We start from the raw sequence: 20,066 nt of genomic DNA, 5'->3' as shown, positions 1-20,066 counted from the left end.
TCACTCCTCCCTGCAACACACAATATATTTAGGACGCCCTTTTAGCTTTTGTCTTAATAGGGAAGATTTTGTGTGTGTGTGTGTGGGGGGGGGGGGGGGGGGGGTCATTTAGTTATACACTGAAATTTGTGTAGATTTGTTTGCTAGTATTCATCCATCCATCCATCCATTAGTTACAACACTAATTTATTTCTGTAATGGAACAAAATGTCAACAAGACAATAAACATAATATAAAAACAAATAGAAAGTGAGGATTTGATGCTTCAGTCCTTTAGCTTAATGCTAATGCTAAATAGCATCTATGTTGTCTAAAATCTTGAGCAACCGATTTAACACAAACCTTACGGCAACATATATAGTCACACAGTCATATTCTTTATCCTCTGCAAAGAATGGCTAAATATAAGTGTTGTACTGATGAGCTCAGCAGAGTTGAGACGTCTCAGTTCATTTCCTCATTAACTCATTCACTGCCATTGACAGCTATAGACGTCAAAAATCCATTTGAACAATTTCTATTAGTTTAACTTTTTTTTTTTCATTTTTGTTAACAAGAGTATGAAAACCTAGATATTTTTTTTTTTTACATTTAGAACAGATATAAAATTTGTGATTAATAGTGAGTAAACTCGTGAAGTCATGCAATTAATTACGATTACAAATTTTAATCGCCTGAGGCCCCTAATTTTTTAATAATCTTTTCTTTTAAAAAAAACAAACATTTGTTGTGTAATTTTTAAACAGTTATTATTATTATTATTATTATTAAAAATTAGGGATGCCAGGTGATTAAATTTTTTAATCGTAATTAATCGCATGACTTCACTACTTAACTCACGATTAATCACAAATTTTATATCTGTTCTAATACAATAAAAAAAAATCTAGGTTCTCATACTCTTGTTAACAAAAGTGGGAAAAAACGTTTAACTAATAGAAATAGTTCAAATGAATTTTTGACATCTATAGCCGTCAATGACAGTGAATGAGTTAAATACACATCAGAACAATTTATTTTGGGGCGCGTAAGGCTGGAACAGATTGACATTCCTATACATTTCAACAGAAGAAGATGATTTGAGATGCAAGTATTTTGAGTTACAAGCCAGGTCACGAAACAAATTACACATGGATCTCAAGACGCCATTCTAGTCGATAGCGTACAATCGTCCCAAAAGACGATTCCTATAACAAATGTCACCCATTCAGGCTGTGCGTGTTGCATCGAGTTTGTTGTTGTTCAAAGGCTTGCTAACAAAATTAAACCCATCTGTCAACATCGGACCTCTTTGCCAACAATTCCATTTACAGTAGAGCGCTCACCTCAGTCTTACAACATGACTTAATTCTCTCACGTTACATAGGAATCGTCACGCGTTGCTTTGGTTTGCAGGGAAAGGAATCCAAGCTCATCAGTAAAATTACTTCAAAGAAGAGGCATGTAATGTTATAATTGTATTCAATTTTACAATTTTTGAATTTATTTTGTAGATTTGATATGACTAAAAACCATATTTGGTAACAAAATGGATGCCACATGATTCCCTACAAGTTGTGACTTCTCTCAACCCAACGGCAAAGAAAAAACAGTAAGCCATGTGACTTCAAGGAACAAAAATAAAAGATAATATATATATTTTTCAAACGTTACCATTTTTAGAATATATTTTTATATAGTTAGAGAGGGACCAGAACACATTTCAAACAAAATGGATGCCACATGCTTCACTATTAGGCATTAGAAGCTTTTCATTCTTCCCAGTTAATCAGCAAATAAAAACACTGTTAAATATTTAGGAGCCTTTTTGATAACACAATGGATGCCAAATGCCTTACTATGAATAGTATATATCAAAGTATTTATGTAATGTGATATATATTTTGAAACATTTCAACCATTTTAAAGGACAATGACCCTTTTTAAAACTGAAAATGTGCCTGACAACATGAATGAATACACTTAATTGTAATTATTTTGTCATATTATGTGAGGAGTCAATAGTGACACCTAGCGAGTCATTGGCGAGCGAAATTGATAATCATGTTATTTCATTAATATATTAAAGCTGCCCCTCTTTGCTTGTTTCCCCCACCATTATCCTAATTGAGTGCAAATTGGTTAAGCGGGCGCCATGTAGCTACCAAGCATCTTAGTTTTATCAGATGACACTTTAAGCCCGCCACATCCTATTAGCCACAAAGCGGCTAACGCTGCAAAGGCGCTGTGTCAGCTTGCAAGGCAACGAGGGAGGAAGAAAGGAAGCAAGGCAGGAAAAAGAAAGGGGGAGGGGAGCAGGAGGACAGAAGGGAGAAGATGGAGGGGAGGGTCAGCTGCCTGACCCCATGTGACCAGCACAAATGCGGGGGGAAAGGACAACTGTAATTATATATGTATATGAGTGCATGTGCAATTATTTTTTGGGTAACTTATTATATTTTTGTATTATTTAACTCATTCACTGCCATTGACGGCTATAAATGTCAAAAAATTAATTTCAACTATTTCTATTAGTTTAACATTTTTTTCCCACTTTGTTAACAAAAGTATGAAAACCTAGATTGTTTTTATTGTACATTTAGAACAGATATGAAATTTGTGATTAATCACGAGTTAACCAGTGAAGTAATGTGATTAATTACCATTAAAAACTAATCGCCTGGCGCCCCAAATATTTAATCATATTTTCTTTTCTTTTTTAATTCATTCACTGCCATTGATGGCCATACGTCAACAATTTATTTTAACTATTTCTATCAGTTTAACAATTTTTTCCCACTTTTGTTAACAAGTGTATGAAAACCTAGATTTTTTTATTGTACATTTTTAGAACAGATATAAAATTTGTGATTAATCGTGAGTTAACTAATTAAGTCATGCGATTAATTAAATAAAAAATAAAAAAATCGACTCTTGCCCTTAATTTTTAATAATCTTTTTTTTTTAATGAATTTATGGCAGTGAAAATATTAATGTAAATATTTAGCTTTTTATAGAAGCCCACTTATTTATGTATATTGTTATTGTCATGTATTTTATTTGTTCATGTGATAATTTTGAACAAATTCAATTCAAAGTTTCCAAAATCCTAGCGGAAAAAAAAATCTTGATATTTTGTAAGGTGGTCAGCACTGAGGTTGTCTTTGCTTATTTGTTTATCACTCCTTGAGATGAACCGTCTCATATTAGAGAGTGTCCAAAATACAAAAACCATAAACATGACAATACAACACAAAGACAAACGTAATCGGCAACGTTTTCCAAGGTGACGCAACAGACCAGGTTGTTTGGCGAGCGTTGAAGAAACCTTGGGAGCTTTTCTGCTGCTTTATCTTTTAATCTTTTAGTTTGCCAAAATGGGCAAAGGGGTTAAAACCCTTCCTGCATTCATCCAGCTTAGGCTTCCTTATTGCACACAGGATTGTTTCTGCTCAAAGACAAACCCTTCAACATTACGTCCACTGCTGCAGGCAGGCGCGCTGGGTCACCTGACTCACTCAGCAAACAAAAGCAATTCGGTTTGGTTTGAAATATTTCAAAGAGGACAAAATTTAGTTTAGTATGTTATATTTATACCTTTGATTTATTGGAGTGTTGACATCATTCGTTTTAATGTAATAATTCAACTGCAATTTACATTCTATATTTAGTTTGATTTGGCAAAATTTAATTTCACAAGGTGGATTTCATTTTTTTCCCCGTTTACTTTTATTCAATAAATTCAGTGATTTTTATTTTATTTTTTAAATGAGTTTAGTTTGTTATGCAATGTATTTATCTTTCTACTGTATAAGCTATCTATCTATTCATCTGGCTACCCATCTATCAATCTATCAATGGCTGTTTGTAATCCATGTGAGTTGCAGGTCAGATAAGAGTGACCTGACATAAGGCGAGTGTTATTAAAAGTTCAAAGGGCGCATGGAGTCAGCTGGTGGCTTTGAGCAAAGCTTGGTGGTGGAGTGGTTGTGGTGCTGATGATGGTGGTAGCGCCTACCGTAATAGTTACCGGTAGTAGAAATCTGTATTGATTGTTATGATCATATAGAATATTTAGAGAGTGACAAGTATTGGAGTGTGTGAAGCACCTTAAAGGGGATGTCAACCCAAAAGTTTTCTTTACAATAATACAGTATGTTGTATGCACCCCCGCTGGTCTAAACATAGAATTCGGAATAATATTGTGTTTGCGGATTATGAGTTAAACAGCAAAATGCAGCCGTTTGTATCCATCTCAAGGGGCGGCCATTTTGTTATGTGCTGTTGATTGAAAATGACATCACCGTTGCTATGGGCTCAGGTAGTGACCAATCACAGCTCAGTTTCAGAAAACAGGTAAGCCGTGCTTAGAAGTAAAACTTGAAGTATATTTTACTTTTATATTTTTAGTTTAATTTTTTTTTTTTCATTTAATTTTTTTTTCAACTACTTGTTATACAGCTTGTGTTTTTGTTTAACAAAGTGTTTGTTTAGCTTCCTCATTTCTCACTAGCATCAAGAAGAGTTTTTATTATATTCTGCTCTACTTGACAGTTAATAATTTGATGTGATTTTTAAAAAAGCTGTTAGGTATGCAATGTTTTTATGTTGGTGACATAACTCTCCACAGTCCAGTCTACACCTCTACGAAGGGGTCTGTGCAAGAAGAGCGAGGCCTCCCATTTAATAAGCTTACGTGCAGCTTGGCACATGTCGTCACTCTTGTTCTCCTGTCTTCCTGCTCCTCCGCTGTTTTACCCTTTAACTGCCTCCTTTTCGTCTCTCATCTGTGGAAATTTAAAGCTCATTGAGCGACGGCTCAGTTTGAACCTCCGCTGGAGCAAAGATGACGTCAGTGTAGCGACTGGAGATGTTAATGTGATTAAGCAATTATTGTTTTAAAGTGCACTGGGCTAAGAGGCGTGTTTAAACAGTGACATCCTGACACGGGAGCACCTGGCTGAACGGTCCCGTATGAAGTTAATCCGATCTTCTCTGGCCCTTGGCTAATTTGAGCCCAAATAAAATAAACAACACAACTTAAATCTTCCCCGCTAAGCTGCTATGCATCCGTTGATGTCATAGCGCGGTGCACACAACAGGAAGTGCACGCCGTCTAATATGCATCACTAACTTCCCGTTGATGTCAACACAGTTAAAGTTTTCAAAACAACTGTCTGATGAACTTTGAGTAGACGGGGTACACGAGCAATGTAAGCACAGCCAACTTGGATGAATGGACGGATTGGGTGGCATAGATAGGTTGAATGGTTGGATGATGGATGGGTGGGTGGGTGGGTGGTTTGGGATCGATGATGGATGGGTGGGATGGGTGGATGTTTGGGTGGTTGGATGATGGGTGGGATGGATGGATGGCGGGTGGGTGGGATGGATGGATGTTGTGGATGGATGGATGGATGTTTGGGATGGATGAATGGGTGGGTGGGATGTATGGTTGTTAGAGATGGATGGATGGATGTTGGGGTGGTTGGATGATGGGTGGGATGGATGGTGGATAGATGAATGGATGGATAGATAGATGGATGATTGAATGGCATGGATGGATGGATGATGGGTTGTTTGGATGGGTGGAGGTTTGATGGATGGATGGGTGATGATGGATAATGGATAGGTGCGTGGGATGATGGATGGTGGCATGGATGGGTTGGATGATGGATGGTTGGATGATTCGATGATGGATGAGTGGGATGGATGGTTGTTGGGGACGGATGTTTGTGTGGATGGATGATGGGTGAGATAGATGGATGGATGGATGTTGTAGATGGATGGGTGAGGGATGGATGATGGATGTTTGGGATGGATGGTTGTTGGAGATGGATGGATGGATGTTGGGGTAGTTGGGTGATGGGTGGGATGGATGGAGGATAGATAGATGGATGATTGGGTGGCATGGATGGATGGATGATGGATTGGTTGGATGGGTGGATGTTTGATGGAGGGAGGGATGTTGGGGATGGATGGATGTTTGGGATGGATGATGGGTGGGTGGGATGGATGGTTGTTGGAGATGGATGGATGATGTTGGGGTGGTTGGATGATGGATGGTGGATAGATGAATGGATGGATAGATGGATGATTGAATGGCATGGATGGATGATGGGTTGGTTGGATGGGTGGATGTTTGATGGATGGATAGATGAATGGATGGATGATTGAATGGCATGGATGGATGATGGGTTGGTTGGATGGGTGGATGTTTGATGATGGATGGATGGATGGGTGATGATGGATAATGGATAGGTGTGTGGGATGATAGATGGATGGGTTGGATGATGGATGGTTGGATGATTGGTGGGTGGGTGGGTGGGTTTTCGATGATGGATGAGTGGGATGGTTGTTGGGGATGGATGTTTGGGTGGTTGGATGATGGGTAGATGGATGATGGGTGAGATAGATGGATGGATGCCGGGTGGGTGGGATGGAGGGATGTTGTAGATGGATGGGTGAGGGATGGATGTTTGGGATGGATGGGTGGGTGGGATGGAGGGATGTTTGTGATGTATGATGGATGGTTGTTGGAGATGGATGGATGTTGGGGTAGATGGATGGTGGATGATGGATTGGTTGGATGGGTGGATGTTTGATGGAGGGATGTTGGGGATGGATTGATGTTGGGTTGGTTGGATGATGGTTGGGATGGATAGATTTATGGATGGATTGGGTAGCATGGATGGGTTGGATGGATGGGTGAGTGGGTGGGATGGTGGATCAATTTTGGAGTGGTTAAATGACGGGTGGGCTTGATTGATGGATGGACGATGGGATTGATTGATGTTGGGGATGGATAGCTGGATTTTTTTGTTGGATGTGTGGGGTGGATGGATGTTGGGGATGGATGGTTGGATGCTTTTTTTTCAACTTGGCGACGCTGCTACATGGAATCACCCGCGCTCTTATACTGGTGAGTGATTGCAAATCTGGGGTCTATTTCACAAAGCAGGTTTAGTGAGAACTCTGGGTCAAGAAACCCTGAAATGTGGGAAACTCTGCGTCATGGTCCATTTCAGAAAGGGAGGTAACTGAAACCAGAGAAAAAGAGGTAACTCTAGCGTGTTCCATAAAAAGAGGTCATTTAAGCTCTCGGTCAGTTCCCGTAGTAACATGGTCCATGAACCTGACCTGGTTGGTTGCAGGTTTTTCCCAATGAACCTCGAGGTTTTCTCTGTCCCCGCCTCCTTTCTGCCACACACGACATTTCATTTCCTCATTCATAAATTCAGCTGCGGCGAGTTTTGGCGTAAATACGCCTATAGTCTAGAGCACTGTTTGTTAGCCCCGGTCCTCGAGTACCCCTATCCAGCTTGTTTTCCATGGCTCCCCAGCCAACACAGCTGAAGATCGTTATCAGGCTTCATGCAGACCTTGACTGCATTTAAATTTACGCATTGACCCGAGACAAAGGCTTTACAAGTTTGTCCAATCCGGATTTATTTCCCCTTTATGTGTGATCAAAGTTAGCAGTTTCACGTAAGTCTTGCAGTGTTATTTAGGTAGGTTAGCAACTTAGCATCTGCTAATATTTATGCCGTAAAAAGTCTTATGGTGTTGGTCAGTTATTAAATTCAACTGTGTATTATCTATTAAACCGTAACAGTACAAACGAACAAAACCAATTATTTCCCCCACATTTTGCGCGTGGTAAGCTAACCACAGGCAAGTTAGCATCTGCTGATTTAGCCACCATGTACAAAGTGCCTGATCACTTTTGCCTTCATTTAATAACTGTACAATCGAGCTATTTCTCGACTAACTGATTCAGTAATTGACTCGCTTGATATGAAGTGATCACTACAGAAGCGATAAGGAGGATCGCAAATCATCCATTTTGTTCACCCTTTTTTACGGCTGCTGTGGTCCATTGGCTACGCATTGGTTCCACTTTTGGTAGCCTGGAGAATGCTCGATCTTTTTTTTTGCCTCTTCTCGTGGTAGCTGGTCCACAACAGCTATCAATCATTACTAAAGTGTGGCGTTTGCCCTTCACTCCAAGGGGTGGACGCGTTTTCTATAATGCCAAAATGGCTGCACTAATGCTCATTTTGGGACACGTGATGTCAACGTCCAGATATCTATATAATAATACTCACAGGAGAACATTATGTTGTTTGTCCTCTGTGGAACACGACCATTATTATTGCAGCATTTCTTCCATCCATTCATTTTCCGAACCGCCTTATACCTCACAAGGGTATGTCGGTCAGTATACTGCCCCCTGGTGGCCCTGGCGCAATGTCCATTGAATTATGGACAAACTATTTAGTTCTTTACATGTTAGTACTGTTATGTTTGTATAAAGTAAATTTTAGAGTGCTATTTTTCTCATTAGGCATGGCACCAACTGTATCTATAGCGCCATCTACTGGTTGCTTCCGAGCAATGCTATCATTATTGTTAACCTCATTCATCAAAATCATTGACAAAAATATGAACAATCCAAATTCCATTCATCAGTTTGATGTCTTATCAGTCGTTGAGGTATTATGAGGTGTGATGCGTGTGACTTGGAGGAGACGAGTGCGTGTGTGTACAGGGCGAGTTCATCTAATCGGGCGTGCTAATCCGTGCTTAATGCACATTTAGGTCATAGTTTGTCATTACACTCAGCAACACCTCGCTGGAAATGTGGACAACAGCTCTTTTATGGGAATCTTCCCAAATTGGTTGAATGGAGGCAGGAGGGCACAAGGGGAAGGAAGGCTTCAAGCCTGCAGCTTTTTGACAGTCAGCCCTTCACGGCTTCACACGCACCATAACGCCCTCTAGTGGTGACTTTCCAGTAGTCCCCTCCATTTACAGGTACGGTATATGATTATTATTTTTTTAAACTGTACATTAGCACAAAAAAGTTATTTGAGGATTAGTATTTTTCATGTTTTTATTTCTTTCACTGCTACTTGTTTTTAATTTTTCACTATCGCAATGTATTTAGTTTCCAAAGTATGTTTCTTCATATTTATTTGTATATTTTTAATGTATTGATTTTTACATACACTTTGAATGTTTTAATTTGAAAAGATCTAACAAAAATGTAAATTTTACATTAATTTAAAAACTAAAAAAAATCTTTTTATTTAAAATTATACATTTAAATCATTTTGTTTTTATTATCTGTATATTTTAATTTGTACTTTATTTACATTTTTACATTTCAGGTTTAATGTTTTAATATATTTTTTTAAAAGTTTACTTTAAAAATATATATTTTGTTAAATGTTTAAATATTTTGTATTTTAAAATAATTTTGAAATCTATTGGAATGTAATAAATGGTTTTTTATCTTTTATTTTTATTTAGATCTTTTTTCTTCAAATGTAACTGTTTAACTTTTTTAATTCACTGTTTCTTTTTTTGTTTGTTTTTAAATGTTTTTTATTTGTATTTGCATTTTCTATATTTCCTTTTTTTTTTTTCATTTAGATTTCCCTTTAATTCATAATCATTCCCAGTTATTTTTCATTCAGAAACATCTCAAGCCTTGAAAACAATCCCTCATTACTCTGAAAGCTTAGCGGGAGAGTGAGAGGAGGATTGTTAACGTGCAGCAGCAAGAAGAGTGAGAGAGCTTAAAAGGGATGCCGAGGGAGGAGGCGGAGGAGGAGGATGCGGTTGCCTGGAAACAGCAGAGTGGAAACCTCCACACTGGCCAGTGCGTGAGTGCCTTTTAAAAATAAACACAGCAGATGACAAACAGAAAGAACGTGACGAAGAGGAGAAGGGAGAAACGTGCTATCCCGGAGGCACTGAATTCTAAAGAGGAGGCTGGTTTGATTACATAAGCATCATATGGATGACATCATCATCGCAGGATTAGAGGAGGCGTGGCTTTAGCAGAGGGACCAGTCCGCAGAGGTGAACAGCACGGAAGGATTATTTTTTGTTTCGTCTTTTTTTGGTATTGCCAAAAAATTGGCAATGTCAGCTAGGATGGATTTGACAGCTCGCTGTTTCTTTTCCTGAAAGGACCGAGGCGCTCCCAGAGGGTTCTCTCCCGCCAGACGGGGGATGCTCGGCCGTCTTTGAAGGCGCAGCATCGTCATCGCATCACACAGGCGCCCGTCTCTTATGTGAGTACACGCGTACAGCAGCCTGCCTGTGCCGTGAATGATGACGTTGAAGTAGCAGATTGTACTTTTGTCTCCCGTGATTTTATTCAACCATAAAGATGCCAGGCGGTTGTTCCTGTTTGTATCGGTGTGTGCTGCAGTCCAGGTTTTTTTTTTTTTTTAATAAATATAATACAGAAGGTTCGGTACACAATGTTTTCATATTTTTGAATGAAATACGATGACATTCACTACACACATCCGTGGAGCTCAGAATGTGTCTGGCTGCACCCTGATGAAACAGCACCTGCACCACAACTTAGACCTGCTTTTATCTCATCAAATTGTCAGGTGCGCCATGTAAAAGAAAACATCATCACTCTGCCAGCATGGCGCAGCGCAGTCTGACAAATTCCATAAAATCCACGGTGACGGTACCAAAAACACGGCTGATGCACAAGTTTTGGCGCATCAAATAACATTAAGGACAATCTAGAACAGGGGTGCTGAAGTTCGGTCCTCGAGAGCCCCTATCCAGCCTGTTTTCCATGTTTCTCTCCACTAACACACCTGATTCATGATCAGGATCGTTATCAGACTTCTACAAAGCTTGCTGATGAGCTGATCATTAGATTCAGCTGTGCTGCAGGAGGGAAACATGGAAAACAGGCTGGATAGGGGCTCTCGAGGACCAAACTTGAGCACCCCTGATCTAGAATCTTTGATCCTTGAAGGAAAAACATTGGGCGGGGGGGAGCCGTGGGGGGGGGGGGGGGGGGGGGGGCACTCCACATCAATACAATTTGGTAAACTTTTTTGTAAACATCAAATATGATTGTTTGTTTGTTTTTGTAGACATTTAAGATCATTGATAAGGGAACCTAGTTTCTATTTTTTTGAAAACATCAAATCTTTAAAGGGACAGCATGTAGAATTTTTATTTGTCATCTCGTGGTGAACTAATCAAATGCAACAACCAAAGTTTGAAGCACATGCATTTTGAAGCAAGCACTACGGTGCCTCAGCGAGTCCACCGCACTTCACAAGCTAAGTTCTTCTCCTTCGGGTATCCATAGCAGAAAGATGGCGGCAAAACACGTCAGCCTCCTGTAAGGTGCAGCGCAACCTATGTAATATATTTAGCGAATACTAGAAATACGATTATCTAAAAAAAAAATGTGATGGAAGTTGTTTTTTGTGTTTTGTTTTTTGCATATTGCTGATGTTAATAGTGTTTTTTTTTTAAATGAATGAACATTGAAAAATATAAACATTTCAACACACTGTCTCTTAAAAAATACATTTTCATAAACAGTCTTCAATGAAGCCAATGTTCATTTTTGGTAACAATGAAGCTAATGTACATTTTCATAAACATTAAAGAAAATTTAGAGACTTGGCTGAACATATAGTTTGTAAACATCAAAGTTGATTGTTTTTTGTAGACAAGATGACTAAACTCTTCAGTGAACCTAGCATACATGTTTTCAACATCAACAATTTAAGTTTTTAACAAATTTTCATAGACAAGTCAGACAAGGCAACATGCATTTTTGTCAACATCAAAGATGATGAATAGTTTTCAATAACGTACATTCCCAGAAACACCAAGGACAATTTAGCTAGTATCTTCGAGGAAGCTAACGTGCGGAGAAGCTAACAAGAGTGGCTAGTGGGAGTTAGCCGGAGCCATAGGCTGGATTGAGTGGCTAACAAAAGCGGTTAGCAGGAGAAGCTAGTACTTGTAAAAGCTAGTGAGCCCAAATCACAGGACTCTGTCTTCGGCTCACAACGTCCACCTGCAAGCCCCAGCTGTGGAAGCTAAACGGCGCTCAACCCATTGGGTCTGACGCTAGCTACAGGCACCATCAGGGCTAACTACGTTTGCGGCATTGTCCTTCGGGAATCCGTAGCACGATTCGGTGGTGAAACATGTCAGCCTCTTTTTGTATGTGATATAATTAGCGGTTACTAGACCTACAATTAGCTTTATTAAAAAAAATTATGTTGATGTGATAGAATTATTATTATTTTTTGCATATTATTGAATTTTTTTAAATGAATTAGTAGTTCACCGCTTGATGTCGCTATATTCCACACTGCAGTTTAACTGAACACAAATGCAGTGAAGCTAACAATAAACACCATTTATGAATATTTTAACAAGCTCACGTGTTAAATGCCTTCATGGAAGCTAATATACACTTTTATCGAGGCAATTTCAAAGAATAAGTTTCACAGTTTCATGATCATTAAAGACAATTTAGCATTAATGAAGCACTAATTAATTGCTCTTCAGTTAAGCTTACATACAATTTCATAAACAACTTTTGTGTCTTCAATGAAGTCAATCAACATGCACTTACAATGTTTTCATGAACACTGACATTTTTTATTAACCTAACAAACTATGCAGTCACGTGTATCAATATTGTTGCATCATGTTGCAGATTGTTTATACGTGCTATATATATTTTTTCTTTAATGGCTGTTTATTGAACGATGGACGCATGGATTTGGATTTTGCTTGGAGCAACTTCAAAGGCGTCACTCAGCATTGATCTATTGATACTTTGTCATCATCATTATACAGTACAGCTACAGGCCATGTTATTGATAAATGTGTCCGGAGACATGTTTTTATTTCGCCTTTGGCTCCTGACGCCCTTTTTGCTAGCTACAAAATGCCATTTTCTGCCGCCATTTTGAATCCGATCACAACAACACGAGCAGCATTTTCTAGCTGGAAGGCCTTTTAATATGCTACTTTTTTTGGTTCACTCTATATGTGTGTGTGTGTGTGTGTCACACATTATTGCCAAACCAGTTAACAAATGGACTGTACAATGAACTCTGACTCTCACCCACCTTATATGCACATTATTGATGCACGTGATGTCTGCTAACGCATGGATGACCATATTGTGACCAATATAGTCAAATATCAAAGACACAGAAAGACTAACAACATCGCAGACAAATATAGTTGATTAACTCATTCACTGCCGTAAATTCATTTGAACTATTTCTATTAGTTTAACGTTTTTTTCTACTTTTGTTAACAAGAGTAAAAAAACAGTATTTTTTTATTGTACATTTGAAGTACCGCTGATTGTCACACCCACCTAAGTGGAGCGAAATTCGTTCTCCGCATTTGACCCATCCCCTGAGGGAGCGGTGAGCAGCAGGCCAGGGATTGAACCCACAACCTCTCAGTCTCAGGGCGGACACTCTACCACTAGTCCACTGATCTGATCAGGGCACTGATCTGGTTAGAAAATATATAACATTTGTGATTAATCATGAGTTAACTAGGGAAGTCATGTGATTAATTACAATTAAACATTTTAATCCCTTGACGCCCCTAATTTTTAATAAACTTTTTTTTTTTAAGAAAAAGAAAAGAAAAGATTACAAAAGATTATTAAAAATGTGGGGCGTCAGGCAATTAATATTTGTAATCGTAATTAATCGCATGACTTCACTAGTTAACTCACAATTAATCGCAAATTTTACATCTGTTCAAAATATACCCTTTTTTTCTAGGTTTTCATACTCTTGTTAAACAAAAGTAGGAAATATAGAAATTGTTCAAATGAATTTTTGACGTCTGAATGGGTTAAAATCCACATGTAGTTGAATATCAAAGACCTTATTGTTAAATATTACAAATGTAGCCTATTATCAGCGACATGCTTCTAAAAATAATATTGTATCATATAAAAAGGCAACCATTCACTGGCAGCCAAGTTAAAATGGCACCTTTGACTTACTGTATATAGCTGTCAATGGCAGTGAATGACTTTAAGATAATAACAATATTAATATTCATCCAACCATTTTCTGTGCTGCTTATCAGCACAAGGGTCAGCAACTTTATTGGGAATCCAAAATGAACCCGTTTGCCAGTGCTCCAGAAAACAGATAAGGGAAAATGTGATTCATTGATTATATTTTTGAAATTCAGCGAGCTGATTCCTGGCGAAGCTCCATCCGCCATGGGGACAGCCGAGGCCACTTTACGCATGGACAGCATGGAGGTGAAGGACGAGTGGCAGGACGAAGACTTCCCCAGGTAATGGCTTTCATTTCCTTTTGGGGATAGCAATTAGTAAAGTGGTGCCTTGAGATACGAGTCACCCAACTTTGAAGTTTTTCGAGATTCGAGCCGTCACTCTGCTAACTTAAAATACATGCGCTGCAGTGCATTCTGCTCAATTTAGCTCACAATAAGAATAACGTTTGCAAACAGTGAACAACTCTTCAAAAAGAGGCCCAGATTAAGCTTACTGTCAAACTAAACGTCAAGCAAGGATAGATCACATGTACATATACAGCGTTCCCTCGTTTTCCATTTCGTTGGGGTTAGGTTCCAAAAAATACCCGCAATAAATGAAATCCGCTAAGTAATTAGCATGTTTTACATTTATTATAAATGTTTTAAGGCTCTAAAACCTCTCACCACACAGTTTATACATTTTTCTCATCGAGGCATTTACATTCCTCTCTTGTTTAAACATTCTCAATGTTCAAACCTTCATAAATGTGATAAAATAGCTGCATTACTGTAAAAAAAAAAAAATGCATGCAAAAAAAATTGCACAAAAAAAAATCTGTGATACAGCGAGGCCGCAAAAAGTGAAAAATCCTAATCCCATGTATACTTGTACATGAAAATAATTTGCCAAAATTATTAAATGAAATCATTTGCCAGTCTACTTTGGTGAAATCATTTGCTAAATTATTTAAATGAAATCATTTGCCATTATTGAAACGATTTGCCAAATTTATTAAATTAAATAATTTTCTAAATTATTGAATTGAAATAATTTGCTAAATTATTGAATTGAAATAATTTGCTAAATTATTGAATTGAAATAATTTGCTAAATTATTGAATTGAAATAATTTGCCATCTTTGAAACGATTTGCCAAATTTATTAAATGAAATAATTTGCCAAATTACTGAGGGGAAATCATTTGCTTAATTATTGAAATGAAACAATTTGTTAAATTATTGAAATGAAACAATTTGCTAAATTATCAAAATGAAATAATTTTCCAAATGTATTAAATGAAATAATTTGCCATTATTGAAACGATTTGCCAGATGTATTAAATGAAATAATTTGCCAAATTACTGCGGTGAAATAATTAGCTAAATTATTGAAAAGAAACAATTTGTCAAATTATCAAAATGAAATAATTTGCCAAATTATTGCGGTGAAATAATTAGCTAAATTATTGAAATGAAACAACTTGCAAAATTATCAAAATGAAATAATTTTCCAAATGTATTAAATGAAATAATTTGCCAAATTACTGCAGTGAAATAATTAGCTAAATTATTGAAATGAAACAATTTGCCAAATTATTCAAATGAAATAATTTTCCAAATGTATTAAATGAAATAATTTGCCAAATTACTGGGGTGAAATAATTTGCAAAATTATTCAAATGAAATAATTTGCCATTATTGAAACGATAGGCCAAATTTATTAAATGAAATAATTTGCCAAATTACTGGAATCAAATAATTTGCAAAATTATTGAAATGCAACAGTTTGTCAAATTACTAAAATGGAACAATTTGCCAAATTATTTTGGAAGAAGATTCTCATTGGCATGCTTTAATTGGCCAGGGAGCATAAAGATTCAATTCTGCAAAAATACAAATCTTGGGAGTGTGTTCGAATGGCCCTATTTACTAGTAGGCTTGAACATGCAGTACCAAAAACTGCCACAAAAACCCCACCAAACTCAAAATGAGGCAAAACATAAGTTGTGTATCTCCACAGGCCTCTTCCAGAAGATGGCGATTCCACGTGTGGCCTGATGGACAACAGGACCACCAGTACGTGAACCACTGACATATTTTCATCATGTTTTTATGTCATGTAACATTTACCTTACTGTCTTCTTGGTGTAGACCCCCCCAGTAGTCTGAATGTGGGAGGGTCCGCCAGGGACCAGTCCAAGCGGCGCACACTGACCGCCCCCGACATGAACCTGTCGCTGGAGCACAGCGAGGGCTCGCTGCTCTCCGACGACCTGGACATCAACGTGGACGACATCGAGACCCCCGACGACACCGACTCGCTGGACTTTGCCAATAATGGCAATGAGCTGGAGTGGGAAGGTGAGTGTCACGTACAGCGGTGAGGACTCATGACATCAAGTTGAAAATGAGCAAGACCATTTTTCTCTCGTATGAAATCAATTTCAATCAATGTTGAATCAATATCAAAGATATCAATCAAAGATACATATATTGTAATAATAACAATCTAGGTCAACCTTTCTTCCTGTTTCTATGTAGACGACACACCTGTGGCCAGTGCCAAGTGTCTCCCGGGCGAAGGCGAGGAAGAAAGGGATTCGTCGGGCCGCCTGTGGAGAACGGTCATCATCGGCGACCAGGAGCAACGCATCGACATGCAGGTCATCAGGCCGTACCTCAGGGTGGTCACGCACGGGGGTGAGTTCTCAGTGAGCGGGGGTCACACTTGATGTGTCTTTTTAACTCATTCACTGCCAGTGACAGCTATTGACGTCAAAAATTCATTTGAACAATTTCTGTTGGTTTTAACTTTTTTAGTATGAAAACCTAGAATTTTTTTTGTACATTTGTAATCGCCTGATGCCCCTAATTTTTAATAATCTTTTCTTTAAAAAAAAAATTAAAAAATATATATTTTTTTTTTTTTAAAGAAAAGATTATTAAAAATTTGTCAGGCGATTACAGTTTTTAATCGCAATTAATCGCATGACTTCACTAGTTAACTCACGATTAATCACAAATTTTATATCTGTTCTAATACAATAAAAAAAAATTCTAGCTTTTCATATGTCAGAGACCAAATTTTTATTTTGTCAGAAAAAGAGAAACAAAAGGTAAATGAAACGTCCAAAACATGACCATAAAATGTTTTTAAAAAAAAAAGGAACAGGAAAAGCAGACAATTACCATAAAATGTCCATGAAATGGCCAAAAATGTCAAAGAATTTATTTATTTTTAAAAAGGCAGAAAAGCTAATTTTCAAAAAGTAACAATAAAAAGAAGAAAGGCAGAAAATTACCATAAAATGTCTTTGGAATTGCCATAAAAGTCAGAAAATTGATTTGAAAAAAAATACAGAAAATAAAACATTCAAAAAGAGAAAATCCCCAAAATTACCATAAAATGTCCACAAAATTGTCAAAAATGTCAGAAATTTGATAGTAAAAAAGACCCAATTTTTTTTTAAAAAATAGCCATAAAATGTATAAAAAGGGAATAAATGAGGCAGAAAATTAACATATTATGTCAATAAAATTGCAAGAAATTACGGAAAGGCAGAAAAGTCTAAAAATGTATGATGCATGAAAAGTTAACACCAAAAAAAATCCAAAAACGGAAGACAATGGAAGCTGCATATTTTTCTGTTATGGTGCATTTCTAATTAGCTCTTGGCCCCTCAATACATTAAACTAACACTTAACACACTGTTTCATTCATCGCGATCTTCCAATATTTCAAAACATTATTTATTTTTTATTCACAGTATTTGGCCTAAAATGTCTCTTTGCTGACCCCTGTACTGTGCAATACGATTCACTCACACATTCAATTATACGCAATACAATACATTCAACTTAATGTGACAACACATGATTTCACTGTTTTTTTAGCTTTAGCCGTATTTCGCTCCGTTTCCCCCATTCAGGCTATTACGGGGAAGGCCTGAATGCCATCATAGTGTTTGCGGCCTGCTGCCTCCCAGACAGCAGCTGTGATGACTACTCGTACATCATGGAGAACCTCTTCTTGTAGGTGCTTTTGAAGGCATGCCCACTCATAGGCCGCCTTCCGTTCACTCACTCGTGCGTTTGTGTTCAGGTACGTGGTGAGCAGCCTGGAGCTGCTGGTGGCCGACGACTACATGATCGTCTACCTGAACGGCGCCACGCCACGCAGGAAGATGCCCGGCATCGGCTGGTTGAAGCGATGCTACCAGATGATTGACAGGAAGTAAGAGTCTTTGGTTGTGCGGTCGGAAAACGATGAAAAGATGCTATTTTTTTTATTTTATTATTGTCATCGCAGATTGAGGAAGAACCTCAAGTGTCTCATCATTGTTCACCCGACGTGGTTCATCCGGACCATCCTGGCCATCTCCAGACCTTTCATCAGGTGGGTCGCATTTTCTAAAAGAAGAAGAAAAAAACTTGACCTTAATCCCATCTCTGTGTGTGTTTGGCAGCGTCAAATTCCTGAACAAGATCCGCTACGTGCACACGCTGGCCGAGCTGAGCCTGCTCATCCCCATGGAGCACGTGCAGGTGCCCGAGTGCGTGCTGCAGTGAGTAGCCTCGCACCCTGGGCCACCAACGGGCTCCAAATCTTTTAACATCATCAGCATCACGTCATGCTCATTTTGATATACTTATCTGTTCCGCCTCTTCAGGTATGATGACGAGAAGATAAAAGCCAGGTGAGTGTTGCTGCAGATGCAATTTAATAACTTAGGCAACTCACTGCCATTGACGACCATAGATGTCAAAAATTCATGTGAACTATTTCTATTAGTTAAACATTTTTTTCATAATTTTTTTAATGAAAACCTAGAATTGTTTTTATTGTACATTTCTAACAGATATAAAATTATCACGCGATTAATTACGATTAAAGGCCCCTTATTTTTAACATATACATAACATTTTTTTTTTTTAATTGGCCCGTCAGCCGATTAAAATGTGTTATTGTAATTTGAAAAAATAAAAATAAAAAAAGAGTATGAAAACCGCGATTTTTTTTTTTACATTTAGAACAAATTAACAATTTGTGATTAATCGTGAGTTAACTAGTGAAGTCATGCGATTAATTACGATTACAAATTTTAATCACCTGATGCCCCTAATTTTTAATAATCTTTTCTTTAAAAAAATAAAATCTCTCTATATATTTTTTTTTAATAATCTTTTCTTTAAAAAAATAAAATCTCTCTATATATATTTTGTAAAGAAAAGATTATTAAAAATTAGGGCCGTCAGGCGATTACAGTTTTTAATCGCAATTAATCGCATGACTTCACTAGTTAACTCACAATTAATCACAAATTTTATATCTGTTCTTAATTTACAATATTTTTTTTCTAGGTTTTCATACTCTTGTTAGCAAAAGTGGAAAAAAAATGTTAAACTAATAAAAATAGTTCAGATGAATTTTTTACGTCTATAGCCATCAATGGCAGTGAATGAGTTAAGAGCTCAGTGGTAAAGTGGTCGTCTCCCATCTGTGAGGTTGTGGGTTCATAGTGTCCTTGAGCAAGACACTGAACCCCGATTTGGACCTGGTAGCGCCCCCTGTGGCAGCAGTCGGCTCTTTGGGGCACCATATGGTGTAGTTAAAGCGCTATATAAAAAGCAGTCCATTTGCCATGAATTGCATCTATTATTATTATTGTTGTTGTTATGGCGCTTGACAGTTACCTAGTGTTTGTTTGCGTGCAGACTGCAGCAAGAGCAACAGAACGAGAACGGCAACTCGCCACCTCCTAAAGAAAGGTGACCTCATTCTGCACTGTAATGTACACGCCCACAGACACATTTTGACATGTCAAGTCAAACACAAGCAAACGAAAATGATTTCTACTTCCGGTAGTAATTTAGTGAAGTTAATTTTAGCTTTATATGACATTTCATTTCAAGAAGTTTCAAGAACGAGCTTGAAGCATTCATGTACAATGACTGAAGGTTTTCTCCTTCCAGGCCGAAGCCAACGATGGCCGAGATTGGCCGCGACATCTGACATTCCAAGGTGAGTTTGGCGTGACGCCAGAGCCGGCTTGCAATGTCGGTGGGATCCCCGACTCCCGCGTTTGGCCAATCGCCAATCTCAGGGAACTCGACCTTTGCTTCTCAAACTTTTTATACCATGTACCACTTCACAAAATACTTGGCTCTAGAATTACCACATTCATGACCAACAATAAAACACGGTAATGTAGTAGACCTAAGTCATCAAAAACAAGATTTTTTATT

The 20,066-nt window shown here is 37.8% G+C and overlaps 1 protein-coding gene across 4 annotated transcripts in view; it reads left to right on the top strand.

Annotated features, from left to right (window-relative positions):
- The window catches only part of LOC144043624 (caytaxin-like), a 38,195-nt gene that overhangs the window by 11,482 nt on the left and 6,647 nt on the right, over positions 1-20,066 (top strand). Inside the window, exons 1-13 of one of the 4 annotated variants that reach the window (XM_077557457.1) lie at positions 6,748-8,796; positions 9,462-10,064; positions 14,011-14,118; positions 15,841-15,896; positions 15,972-16,181; positions 16,362-16,520; positions 17,750-17,852; positions 17,923-18,054; positions 18,130-18,216; positions 18,287-18,385; positions 18,491-18,517; positions 19,536-19,589; positions 19,794-19,842. In XM_077557457.1, the coding sequence (XP_077413583.1) occupies positions 14,042-14,118; positions 15,841-15,896; positions 15,972-16,181; positions 16,362-16,520; positions 17,750-17,852; positions 17,923-18,054; positions 18,130-18,216; positions 18,287-18,385; positions 18,491-18,517; positions 19,536-19,589; positions 19,794-19,833 (1,044 nt within the window). In that variant the 5' untranslated portion in view covers positions 6,748-8,796; positions 9,462-10,064; positions 14,011-14,041 and the 3' untranslated portion in view covers positions 19,834-19,842. Of the gene's footprint in view, positions 1-6,747; positions 8,797-9,230; positions 10,065-14,010; positions 14,119-15,840; positions 15,897-15,971; positions 16,182-16,361; positions 16,521-17,749; positions 17,853-17,922; positions 18,055-18,129; positions 18,217-18,286; positions 18,386-18,490; positions 18,518-19,535; positions 19,590-19,793; positions 19,843-20,066 lie in introns of those variants that run through there. The other 3 variants (XM_077557458.1, XM_077557459.1, XM_077557455.1) reach the window with 3 other exon arrangements.

The sequence above is a fragment of the Vanacampus margaritifer genome, chromosome 2, assembly GCF_051991255.1.
Source record: "Vanacampus margaritifer isolate UIUO_Vmar chromosome 2, RoL_Vmar_1.0, whole genome shotgun sequence".
NCBI classification, from domain to species: domain Eukaryota; kingdom Metazoa; phylum Chordata; class Actinopteri; order Syngnathiformes; family Syngnathidae; genus Vanacampus; species Vanacampus margaritifer.
This window is presented reverse-complemented; position numbering and strand designations above follow the sequence as displayed.